The sequence below is a fragment of the Xenopus laevis genome, chromosome 3L (genome assembly GCF_017654675.1).
Source record: "Xenopus laevis strain J_2021 chromosome 3L, Xenopus_laevis_v10.1, whole genome shotgun sequence".
Classification (NCBI taxonomy): domain Eukaryota; kingdom Metazoa; phylum Chordata; class Amphibia; order Anura; family Pipidae; genus Xenopus; species Xenopus laevis.
The window spans coordinates 138,817,104-138,830,351 of NC_054375.1; the positions used below are offsets into that span (position 1 = coordinate 138,817,104).

Genomic DNA, 13,248 nt, shown 5'->3' on the forward strand with positions numbered 1-13,248 from the left:
ATAAACACAGCCCAATACGATTAGGTACTCAGTTTGATTGCCTTGAGGTATATATTATTCTGTTACACCATTCAATCAGTATCAAAGTCTGCCCTTGACTTGCACTTACTGTTTTATATAAGTTCAAATCTCCGACATTACAGTTAGGTTATTCCTGTTAATCAATCACCAACGTAGAATGTCCTCTTACCATTGGTGGAAACAATTTTCCAACATTTACTGATGTCTTGGTTATGCCAGGTTGTATTGTATCTCAAGTAGCCAGGCTGGAAGTTTCTCAAACAGAAAATCTTGAACCAAAAAGCTCAAAACTGGTTTTTCCTTGTAGCTTCACATTTCCCGATGGCCTTCATTGTTTGAATGAGGGCTTTCTTCATCCTGGATAATGATTGAATCCAGACTGCTCTTTTCCGATTGTACAAAAGATTACTCTTTGGAATTCGGTCACTGTGCCACATGTTTTCTTCAGGCAGGTGCTGGGGTGACGATTGGTGCATTCTTAAAATTTTTCTGTATTGGCGTAAATACATACATGGTGGCGCTGGAAGGATAAACAAATACAATTTGTCAGGTTATGTGCCTATGATCCATCACTAGAATCAGTGTCGGTACTCCAGCTGAGTCACTAAATATCAATCTGATGCCTAGCCATTCATTAGATTTAGCAGCTGACTACCATTAGTTACAGCAAACATTATAGAGCCGTAACCAATGCAACTGCCTACAGAACAAGATTAGAAGAACCAGAGCCTTTAGCATATACCACTCACAGATGTAAAGGAAACAAGCAAATACATTTCATCCATAAAGTAATTTATCCCAAACATTTATCGATATACACCGGTGGTATTAAACTTAATTACCTTTAAGTTATAGCACAATGGCACAATTGTCCAATGGTGTTTTATAATGTAATTCTTTACTTGTTAAATTAAAAATCTCTATGATATTTATTCCAGTTGTAACATGCTAAATAAGGCACGAGAGTAGTCTTATTCTGTTTCTACATGAGGCTCTGAGAGTACAAAGCAGTGAAGTCATATCAACATCACGTCGATTACTGTATAAATAAATAAATAGAATGCAAGATTTTCACCCTCTACTTACGTATCTAAACTCCTCCAGCGTGAAGGCTGAGATGAGAACGGAGAAAACTGTGCTTATAGAACCAGTAGTTAAGGGGTTGCCAGTCGTTATGAGGAAATGCTGACGGAATCAAAATTTGGATCCATATATATAGAAGTGGCCTCCTCTATGTACTTTCAACCACCCATTTCTCTTCCCAAGGAACAATTGTCTTTCAGATCATTTCTGCAACGATCCCGTAATAACATGGGTAAAACATGAATCAATCTCTGTTTTTATTCCAGATTTGTTAGTAAACCATTCTGTAACACCCTGAGGCAACAAATCAGCATGCGTTGGCCAATAACTAAGTTTGCGTCCTTTTGAAAACCATTGGTCCTACATTTCACATCATCTAATTAGGAATTCATTTATACATATTCTGCATATTGCACAGAATAACCATAATCATAACGTGAATTGGCTATGAAGAATGGGAAATTATGTGCCAAAATGTATGAGTGAGATGAAACCTCATGGATCTCCCAAAACTCACTGCGGTGACGTCTCGCCCTTGTAATGTAATCATATAGAAATAGCTATACTATATAAGCCCTTGCTATGATTTTCTGCATTAGTTACTGTATGTGAGTCATTTAATTCCTGTGGGGCACCCCACCAGAACCTGACTTTGTTTCCCCTAAACATCACTGAGTACCTTCACAATTCTCACTCTTCCTCTAGATAATTTCGGGTTTGAAATCCAGATGTTTTTTCTCCCATCTATATCATGTGGGGCCGATTGTGTGGGTTCGGCCTCGCTCTCACTCTAATCTCAGCTGTGTAGACCTGTACACAACTGTGAGATTCGTGTCTACGCCGTTTTCGTGGCAGTATCAATCATCTTGGTCTGAATTCTGTATGTGCGCACCATGGACTGTTAACAATACAAGGCGGGAATGAGAGACAGTTATACATAATACACATCAACTATGCAATTACAATTGTTTATGGAGATATTATAATGAATTTATACCAATAAGTTATCTTTCTATGTTATTTGTTTAGGCCCTTGTATTGAGTAAAATTGTATGTTTTAACACTTGCTAAATAACTAATAAATCATTGATTAAAGTAACTATAAGAAAAATTCATGAATTTGCGCAAAAACTATTCGAAGAACAAACATTCAATGAACTTCATAAATCCACCCCATAGAGTGTCACTGTCATGTTTCCTTTAATCAGGACAATTTCTTTCTAAATCTAATTTTTATGATGAATGGTTCATCTGACAATTACCTTAGCTGACATAACCGATAGTAGCACTTATGAAATGTTTTCTTCAACTATCCGGCACATATTAAGTTGTCTTCATCCTCTGGTCAAGTTGACAGATGAAGACTGGCAAGCCACAAGGGCTGTTACTAAATTATCTTCTGGAACAATTCTGCGGCCATGATTGTTATATTTAGATCTACAGAAAAAACATAACAGGAGGAGATTAATAAGAAGTGAAGAACAATAAAAACAAATATAGTTGGTTGGAAAACCATGAGTGCCCCATAGTACTCCATTTCATAGTCTAATCTTACAGTGTAAAAGTGTGAACAATTTTACTGTCATTATAGTCACTTGCCAAAGAAGGTCTGTTTAATAATACTTACAAGTAACTCATTTTATGTTATCAGTAGTAGCTGAGCATTACCAGGTTGGTCCGCTGCTGCCCTACCTGACATGCAAATAGGTGCGCGGTTTGCTTCCTTTCTTTCCGGCTGGGTAATGATATCTCTTGCAAAAGACTCAGTGGTTTCTCAAATGAATTCCCAGTGATACCACATGATCCCAGTCATGGTAAAGTCATTTAAATAAAGAGTACATTTTGTAGAATACCTCTATTTAACCAAAAGATGGACACTAACAAAACTGTGAGAACAAAACAGGGCAAATATTTAGTTTCTAAAAGAAAGATGAATTTGAATTATATTGCTAAGAGGTGATACTATGGATTTATTTTCTTTACATATAATGTATATAGACACAATTTATAGTAGATACAGAGAGGAGTTGTCGTTAACATGCACTATAATATACTTATGGGAACTTCTAATAGCTGTTACATTAGAGCACATTTTATTTAGGGTGGAACATTATTTCATATGGACAGCTATATAGAACCAGTGATTTCAGAATCCCTCAAACAGTTCTAATGACTAGGTAATAAGGGAGAGACATCAAGGAGAGGGGAGGGACTAGTCATGGCCTGGCCAGTGTTCTATATTGGAATGTGTGCTCTGTTTGCCTTTTCAAATGTTATATAAATACATTTGTGTAAAAGCTAAACAAATAACTATTCCATGAAAAAAATGCAATATATAAATAACCTTAGTGTTAAACAAGGGGCCCATCTATTTTTTACCCATGAGCCACATTCACATAAAACAAGAGTTTTTGGAGCAATGCAAAAATGATAAAAGTCCCTGGAGGTGCCAAATAAGTGATGTGATTTGGTGGCCCCTACGTGGCCTGACAACATACAGGATCCTCTACATGGCAGTACACCTAGTTTATATGCAATTTAAATTTGCCTCCAAGCCTGGAATTTAAATATAAGTGCCTGTTTCTAAGGCCAACGAGAGAAACATCCAAAGAGTTGGTGAGCAACTGGTTGCTCATAAGCCACTGGTTGTAGATCACTAAGTTAAATAATACTTTGGTTTTGAAGGATATAAAGCCCAGATTTAAGATACTATACCCAAAGACTTAATGACACGATACAGTATTTTATGCACACTTACCAATGAATGCTTGTTTTTCATTTATCTTACTAAACATGTAGCAACGAGGGAAGAAAGTGTGTGGATTCGCATCACACGACAAACACCATTGCCTTAATACTTTGCACAGACCACTCTAGAATACAAAGAACATATTTAGTGATGCATTTTATAAATATAAAAAGTCAAAAAGATTATAGGCAAATAAATATACGAAAATTCTAGGAATTGGAATGCAACAACATCTAGAGAGCCACTGATTGGCCACATTTCTGGCTTCTATATTCCCACCAGGTCACCTGTGTCCGAAGAAGTTTACATTGTGAGTATGACCAGTGACAAGAGGCATCATATCATAAGCCTTGTTTTCTCTTGGAAACCCTATGTAAAATAATTTCCACTTCCATTTACTGGAAACCGTCTTTGACTTGGAAATAAATAGGGTTCCACTCATGTTAACTGGAAGCCATATGATTCAGATGAAAGAAGCAGTCCTCACCAGGCAGACTGTAAACATGCAAATATCAAAATGCAATGCACCAGTATTTATTAATGGGCCAATGTGGAGCTATTTGGGCCTTTACACTGGTTAAATACTGGGGCTCCAGTTCAGACATGGATCAAATCATCTAAAACAAGTTGCTTTTTATTTTTTGTTGGGCTATTATAATAAAACGGCAAATTCACTGAGAATGTGAATACATTCACAAATTAGTATTTAATAAGCAATTCATTTTGATCAGTCTACTGCAAGAAATGAAAGATCTAATTGGTTGCTATGGGTCATTTGTAAGTCACTGCAGTTGGCTCACCTTGCTTGTGGCGACCACACCATAAAAGTGATTGGTTATCTGATCCTCTTTCAGAAGATGGAGTTCAATTCTATTGCGTGTCAGGATGAGGTTGGGTTGTATGTCATTAACGACTTATAATCTAAAAAAGAAAAATAAATACAAAGTTTATTCATGGAAGGCAAGTACAGCTCAAATGATTAATAAACTTCTGGAGCATTATATTACTTCTTTTACCACAGAAGAAATAACAACTGGCCTAGTAACTGCTAGTTATGCTGCTACCATACTCTGTAATTAAGTTGCACTAAGTACTGTAGCTTGCTAACTTGCTTTGGCTCCTCTCCACCAGTCACATCATGCACTTTAACTGAATAGTAAATGTAGTGGCATTTATATTTATGTTCATAGAAAGAAAATATGTTTAGCTATAGGAAAGGGCAAGTCATGTGTACACTTTTCTGGTTGAACAATGACAATGGTGTGATAAAGAAAGCATATAATAGTAAACATTAACAATATTTATCTTAATGCCTCAATTAAATTGGCCATATCCATGAGTGGTTAGATTAAGATTACCCACACATTTCTTACATAGATCTTTGTATTGTACAAACGTAAATATGAATTTACCTTATGTCCATATGTTGGGTCACGAAATACAGTTTTCTTGGGACCAGCATCTATCAAGAGAAAAACATTGCATTAGTATCATTATCGCCGTTTATTAGATTGCTCAGAAAGGTTCCACTAGTAGCAGATTCTGCCCATATTTCCCAGGCACATTAGGGAATATAATATTATCTCTATAATATTAAGGCTTAAGACTAGAGTACTCAACTGTATAACAAAACCATGTTTTTGGTGTCAGGTGCCTACAGAAAAAGTATTCCTTATAAATTCTGGCCTACGGATGTGTTTACGTGGAATATTTTCAGATCAGAAAGTCACTGGAAGATAAAGTTGGAAGCAACTTTCATGCAATTGTCGCCTATTCCATGAGGTTTTATCCAACTCTACTTCATCAACTTGTGCTCATGAAACCCCAGGGCAGACATTTATATGCTAGCATGTGGGGAGCACTAGGTTCATTTTTATCATTAGCAATTCAATATCTCTAAAATCCTTGAAGAGATTTGTTTTTTTTTAAGCAGACTTACTGAAGGTGGGGGCGATTTTCTTCACCCATCCTCTACTTAATAGGCCTCTCTCGAAGTCATTGGATCTTTTAAAGTCAGTCCAGAAAACTTTCTTTTTCTGTGGGATATTTAAAGAGAAACGCATTAGAGATTCCAAATACAGTAATTTCTTAAAGGTGGCTTATACAGAATAAATTGCTTGCATGGGATCATGTTTCTTCTGTGTGATATTAAGGGACCTTAAGGTATATAAAGAAACAAATTCATAAGTCTTGGGGTTTGGAAATAGCTTGTAGTGGAAGAACATAATAGTTTGTTATACAACCAATACTAACTGTGTACTTGTTGCATATTGGGCAGATATCAGGGATAAATGTAACAATGCTCTTCACATCTACCTATTTCCTTATGAGTTGGCTATCAGCATATCTACTCACAGCAATACACTGGTACCAATGTAAAATGTTTTTTAATATTGTCATTTGTAAAATGGCCATTACAGGTATATTCAGAATTTCTATGTTACTTTAGTGGATTGTGTCTATGTTAGACCCAGGTGCCTCCTTCCAGCCAATCATGGCTCTCACAACAGGACACATGAAGAGCAGAATGTGGCTTATCTGTTATTCACTCCTAGTGGTTCTTTAAACTTTTCTATGTAAAGTTATTATAGCCTTGGGGAAGTCAGGCACCAAACTAAGATCATTTACATTGTAGGAGATGGACTCTCTGTGCAATGTCATTTTTAGTTTTTTTTCTCCTAATATACTTATATTCACACATAGGCTAAAAGAATTCCTGGTGCTGGTACATTACTTACCGCAATTGATGTTTTAACCTGGTCTTCGAAGCATCTCTTCTGTCTGGATACACATTCGTCACAGTACAATTTATCCCGTTCAGGTGAAACTGCATGTGCAAAAGAGAATATAACATACATATATTATATTATCAGGAGTGATGAATAATGATATAATATTTTAACAAACCACAAAGAGTACAAAATGAAGATGGCAATTTACTACAAAATTCCCAGGACTGGAGAAATTCAGAATAAAACCATAAACATATTTTATGAAGCCACATGATAACACAAGACAGTTCTTTGAAATAATCTTGTAGAACATCATGTACTAGGACATATACAGGGGCAAATCTATTTAGGAAAGTGTTAACAAATAACAACAAATTTTCACAGTTGATAAAGGTGAAGATTAGAAGTTGAACACATTTATTCATCTAAATCATGTTCTGCCACTAATATAAAAGAAGTGTTGGACTATAAGGTTAAAGATGGGACATGGAGTGGTAACAAGTACCAACTAGTTCATTTCTAGTAACAGGTAGAAACTGTTCAGCCAATCAGAAGATAGCATTTAAGCATTTAACTAATTACCATTAGGCTTCTTAGCAGTTTTTCTTGTACTATTAGATTTGTTAGCCGCCTTTCTTTTCCTATGAGCTTTAGTAGTAGTATCTCTTTTCCTCTTAGCTTCAACAGTTGTTTCTCTTTCGCTATTAACTTCATTACTCGTTTCTATTTCACTATTAGCTTCAATAGTTGTTTCTCTTTCGCTATTAACTTCATAACTCGTTTCTCTTTCACTATTAGCTTCAATAGTTGTTTCTCTTTCGCTATTAACTTCATTACTGGTTTCTATTTCACTATTAGCTTCAATAGTTGTTTCTCTTTCACTGTTTACTTCATAACTCGTTTCTCTTTCACTATTAGCTTCAATAGGTTGTTTTTCTAGTGATTCCTGTTTGATCTGTTAAGATAAAATATTGCAAGAATAAGAGATTCACAAAAGTAAGGTAAAAGTGTAAAGTAAATGCTACAGTTCCACACGTTAGGCCCATAACCCACTGGTGCAATGTGGAAATGTATCTAATTTGATAGGAAAACCCAAAGATTCATGAGCAACCAATGTCCTCTCTTGTATAACTGTGTATATACAGGTATGGGACTGGTTATCCACAATGCTCGGGACCTTGAGTTTTCTGGATAACAGATCTTACTGTAATTTGGATCTTCATACCTTTAGTCTACTAGAAAATTGTGTAAACATTAAATGAACCCAATAGGCTGGTATTTCTTCTTAGTTGGGATCAAGTACATGGAACTAATTTATTATTGCAGAAAAAAAGGAACATTTTTTTAAAAATTTGGAATTATTTGGATAAAATGTACTTTAGGGAGATGGCCTCTCTATAATGTATCTATAATGTAAATAAGGTATTTTTGGCAGCAATACTACATATGCCTTTTCATAAAGCAGCAGTGTAGAAGTTTAATATTATATATAATATATATATATATATATATATATATATATATATATATACACACACTTTTTTTATTTTTAAAAAGAAGAGGTAAAAAGGAGGAAAAGGGATTTGGTCTGCACTGAAGATACTTTAAAAACTCCACATACACCTTAAACGTCCATTATATATTAGGTCAGTATGTAGGAAAGTTTGCTAAAGTAAATCTGTACTATGAAAGGAAAGGCAGTCTGAAGAATAAAAGAATGTTCTGTTTTAATCTACAATATCTCCTGCCTACCTCAATTTCTTCAACAGCATTGTCATTAGGTTTCTGATAAAAAAAGAAAATATATATTATCAGTTTATAGTTAAGTGCTTCATTTGACAGTAAAGAATATTCTAATACTGGGTATTTAAACATAGCTCTTTGCCAAATTATCCCTATTAATATGGGGCAGAACTAGACCTCCCCAGGCCAGAAAACTATTTGTAGGACCCTTTACAGCCCATGATTTCCATATACCCAACATGTACTGTATACATCTGGCAGCACAAGTCAAAGGAGAGGTATCACTAAATCGTAACAGACCTGAAATGCTACACATTGGTATACACTGAACATACATATCAACTGTAGCATATTAAAGTATGTTCATGTACCTACATTCTTCACAATATGTGGCCCAATATGGAGTGGGTGCCAACTGACAAATACCTGAATCCAAATTTTATATGGACTTTTATTTTTAATTATTCGTGAATAAACAATATGACTTATTTACTAACACTAGGGAAATCTGCACCTGTGGCCACAAAAAATAGCAGCCAGTCAGTGACTATATTTGTTCTGCCAGCTACAAGTACAACAATGAAGCAAAAAGTCTATTGGATACGGCCCAGGCACAACAATTCCTTGTGTTGGTAAATAAACAATAGTGGGTTTATCACACGTATCAAATTAATTTTGCCATTAAGAATTGCTTTGCTTGTGATGATTGGAGGGTTTAAGATGCACATTTAATCTTTTTTTTTTTTTTACAGGAATCATTTTAATATTCTTAAAATGATAATTTAGCTAATATTATGCAGATAACTGAGATTAGCATTTCTATAAAAGGTAAATAAAATATTTGTGAAATTCTGATAAATTGTCACTGCAGATTTTACAACTTTTGAGACTTTTTATTGGTGAGCTGATTCTTATAACTTAACAACATATTGCATTTAATTATATTATTTGAAATCTTACCTTTTTACGAAATGGAAAGCAATAAGAAATACATTTCCAAAGTCTTTTCGTTAAAGTGTTCATTGTAGAATGTAGATGTAATTTGATTTTGTTATTTGATTTTGTTATTTGATTTTATTTGATTTTCTGTAAGGAAGAAAAAAAAATGTTATAATATATACATATATAATAATACACAAGAGCCATAAATATCCTGTAAATGATATCCTTATAAACAGTGCTTAGTGATGTCATTGTTGTAATCAGAGCTTAGTGATGTTATTTCTGTCATGACTCATAATAAATAAATATCCCCTGTTGCAAAATATGAAGATATTAGAACTAACTTCTGAGTTCCACGGCCTGGAACTCCTCGCTAACTTCTAATATCCTTATATTTTACAAGAGGTACTTTATTCACTATATATACACCTCTCTCTCTTATTTATTTATATATTTCTATCCTTAATATAAGTTTTAGTAGTTTTAATATACCACACCCTCTGTCTCTGATGCTTACCTCAGCTGGCTGGAAAATCAAATGACAACTTGGATCCTGTTTCCTGTGCTACATGTACAGAAAGCTTAGGGTCCATTATGACATCACAATGTCATATGATGACATCACAATGGCAACCATTGTGAGGTCATAACAATGGTTGCCCATGGCAACCATTGTGATGACCTCACAATGGTAACCCATGGCAACCATTGTGAAGACCTCACAATGGTAATCCATGGCAACCATTGTGATGACCTAATGGTGGTAACCAATGCAACCATTGTGATGACCTCACAAAGTCTTAAGTCTATTTTGTTGTTATTTTTTTGCAGTTGTTTTGAATGAAACAGATTATGCACTTTTGTGAATAAACCCAATAGAACCTTAAGGTCCAGAAATATAGTCTTTGATGAGGTGTCAAAGATTCTCCATTGTATGTTTACTAGCTTTCCATGAAATAAGATCTGATTTAAGAGGTTACTAAGAAATACATAGAACACCGCCTGTAATGTATTTCACGGAATCGTCGCTTTGTAACATTTTTAAACCCAATGAAATCTATAGATAGCATTATCTTTGTTTTAATATACACATACTGTAAATTACTCATGCTCAATGGAGCACATGGGAATTAAATATATCAACAAATTAGTGATTAGATTTTTCTAGCCAACTACAGGTAGAACATGAAAACAAAACTTTAATGGTTGCCATGGGTTACTGCTAGGGATTCCACCTTTACCAGTCAGGAGCACTGGGATGCTGGAGGTGGGTAATGACATAGAATTCAGCAGATCGATGATGTAATGGGACAAACATCACAGCAGACATGCGGTAAAATGAGAATATATATTTGGGGTGGATCAGGGATTAGGTAGGCAGGCAAGTGTAAAATGTATAGAAATGTATTAACAAGTACATTGTTGTTAAATTTGAAATTCAAGCCCCTTTTAGTTAGGCTACTGAAATACCAGCCAGGTGCCAACCCTAGTACAGCCCAGGTGCAAATTTGCCCATTGAGTTCAAATCATTTATAGTCCAGTTTGTGTGCAAGAGGTGCAGGAACATTAACAATTTCAATGGAAGCCAGCATTTGTTTTGCAGTTATATGTGTAAATATCTAAAGGGTCAGATGGAATGTAGACTTCCAGATATCTGAGTTATCGCCCCAATTAACTTCAAGTGAGGGGGGAAGAAACGCTGGAAGCACTTCTGATTTGTTCATATTGATTGTATAGGTTGAAGGGAGCTTTCTAGGAGAAATAGTCATTGGCCTAGAGGTTTAAATGATCAGCCTTGAGGTGGGATCTCATATTAGAGACACTGGTTTGATTCCCTGTTCACAACTCCTTAGACCAGTAACTCAATCTCCTGGTGTCCCGGCTTACTTTGTGCACCTATAATGGCTGCATTGTTTGCTGTGAAAAGTGCTTTGAGGCCAACAGGAGAAAATTGCCATATAAATGATTCCCTTGTGTTTCTGTAGCAAGGAGGGTAATGACTCCAGTAAGTTGGGCATTACAAAGATCAAATTATCAGCGAATACTCCTTGTCTGGATACTGGTTCAACCATGATAACAACTTAACCCAATGATGAAGCTTGTTACGTTTTTAATATCAGATGGACTTCATTCTCCTCACATATAGTGGGCAGTTTGCAGCATACACCAATAATCATTTTCTGTAACTTTAGTCCAGGTGAATTCTCTACCAAGAAGGATTCCACGCCCTCCCCAATTCCATTCTTTTTCATTTATTTTAGTGCATGGCTTTAATTCTGGCTGTACATAAAGATGAACTCCTCTGCCCTTCTATTCCTGTAATAATATAATATCCTCCTTATTTCTCCACAATAAAGTAATTACGTCTTCTCTTCTCCTGAATATTCAGTCCACTCGTATCAAGTGGAATCTTTTCAGGACATCCATTATACAGGTCTATCAGTAAGTGTGCCGAAAACACCAAGAGACCTATTTACTAACATTCAGATTTTTTTTTATTTACTAATCATATTTTGTTTCTCTAAATATTTGAGTTTTTAAAATTTCTCTAATACTCTACTGAGATTTATGAAGTGTAAAAACCACAAAAAACTCTGATACAAAACTTCTCCAAGTAAAAGCAGTCCAGGTCCCATAGAAGTGAATGGGAGCTGTGCTGATCCTATTGGACTTTCTTTTTTGAGCCATTCACACTTTTACAGGTTTTCCAATATTTTTTGCTATTAATCACCTGAAAAACTAAAAATTGTTAGAGCTTTAGAAGTATTCATATTTTTTTCTGCACTTTTCTCCATTCATACTTTTTATATTCAGATCTTTTAATAAAGTTCATGGCATTCGTAAATTTTTGAGAAATAGGGGGATCGTTTTGTAATAGATGAGCAATACTTAATACGAAGCCTTTAGTGCACCACTGCAGTCCCTTTCAGTTGAAGTTATTTAAAAGTCCCCTATACTTCTGCCACCCCAACAGTCATTGGTAGTGATGGGCGAACTTTTCCCGTTTCGCAAAATGGCGAAAAATTTGCGAAATCGGAAAGTTATTAAAATAATTGTGAAATTGTGATATTTGAAGGGTTTCACAAAAAAATCGTGACATTTTAAGGTTTTCACAAAAATATCGGGAAAATCAGACATTTTCACAAAAATACTGTGAAAATCGGAACGAAACACAGAAATTCGCCACTAATTCATGGCAGCCAAATTTATTCACCCATGGCTAGTCATTGGGTCCATTGTCTCCATTGTTACACCTCTGTGAATCAACATTGGGACAGAGTTTGCTCAGGTATTTACCTGCTTGTTTGGCACATGGTTAAAAAAAATTGCGAAATCGGAAAGTTCACAAAAAAAAATCGTGAAATTCGGTCGTTTTCACTCAATAATCGTGATATTCGAAGGGTTTCACTAAAAAATCGTGAAATCTGAAGGTTTTCACAAAAAAATCGGGAAGATCAGACATTTTCACATAAAATTTTGAAAATCGGAGCGAAACACAGAAATTCTCCACTAATTCATGGCAGTCAAATTTATTCGCCCATCACTAGTCATTGGGTCCATTCTCTCCATTTTTACACCTCTGTGTGTCAACATTGGGACAGAGTTTGTTCAGATATTTAGCTGCTTGTTTGGCACATGGTTAAAAAAATCTTGTTCTACTGAGATAATTGAATTATTTTTTTGGGAAATTCAAACATACTTTTATTATTAACAGATGGGATCCATTAGCTTCATGATGGTAGGGCGCTCGTTTGGTTGACCTAACTAATTTCTGCAATTTCATTTTTTTTTTTAATAAAAGGGATTTGTTTTATTATTTATGCTGCAGATGGCCCTGTAACAGCTATGGGCTACAAGTGCATTTCGATATATTTGCAAAAATGTACATCTGTATGAAGTTTTGGGACCCTAAAAAAATGTTCCTGTATGGCTTACTGTCTTTCAACTTGCCATTGATTATTGCAGAAAATGAAGTGC

The 13,248-nt window shown here is 35.1% G+C and overlaps 1 protein-coding gene across 1 annotated transcript in view; it reads right to left on the reverse strand.

Moving 5' to 3' along the window:
* LOC121401262 overlaps positions 1-13,248 on the reverse strand; it is a 40,953-nt gene that overhangs the window by 16,908 nt on the left and 10,797 nt on the right. The window contains exons 5-10 of the mRNA XM_041585604.1: positions 9,289-9,414; positions 8,338-8,370; positions 7,168-7,540; positions 6,592-6,680; positions 5,793-5,889; positions 5,266-5,315 (exon numbers count right to left, since the gene is read on the reverse strand). Coding sequence (XP_041441538.1) covers positions 5,266-5,315; positions 5,793-5,889; positions 6,592-6,680; positions 7,168-7,540; positions 8,338-8,370; positions 9,289-9,351 — 705 coding nt within the window. The 5' untranslated portion in view covers positions 9,352-9,414. The remainder of the gene's footprint in view (positions 1-5,265; positions 5,316-5,792; positions 5,890-6,591; positions 6,681-7,167; positions 7,541-8,337; positions 8,371-9,288; positions 9,415-13,248) is intronic.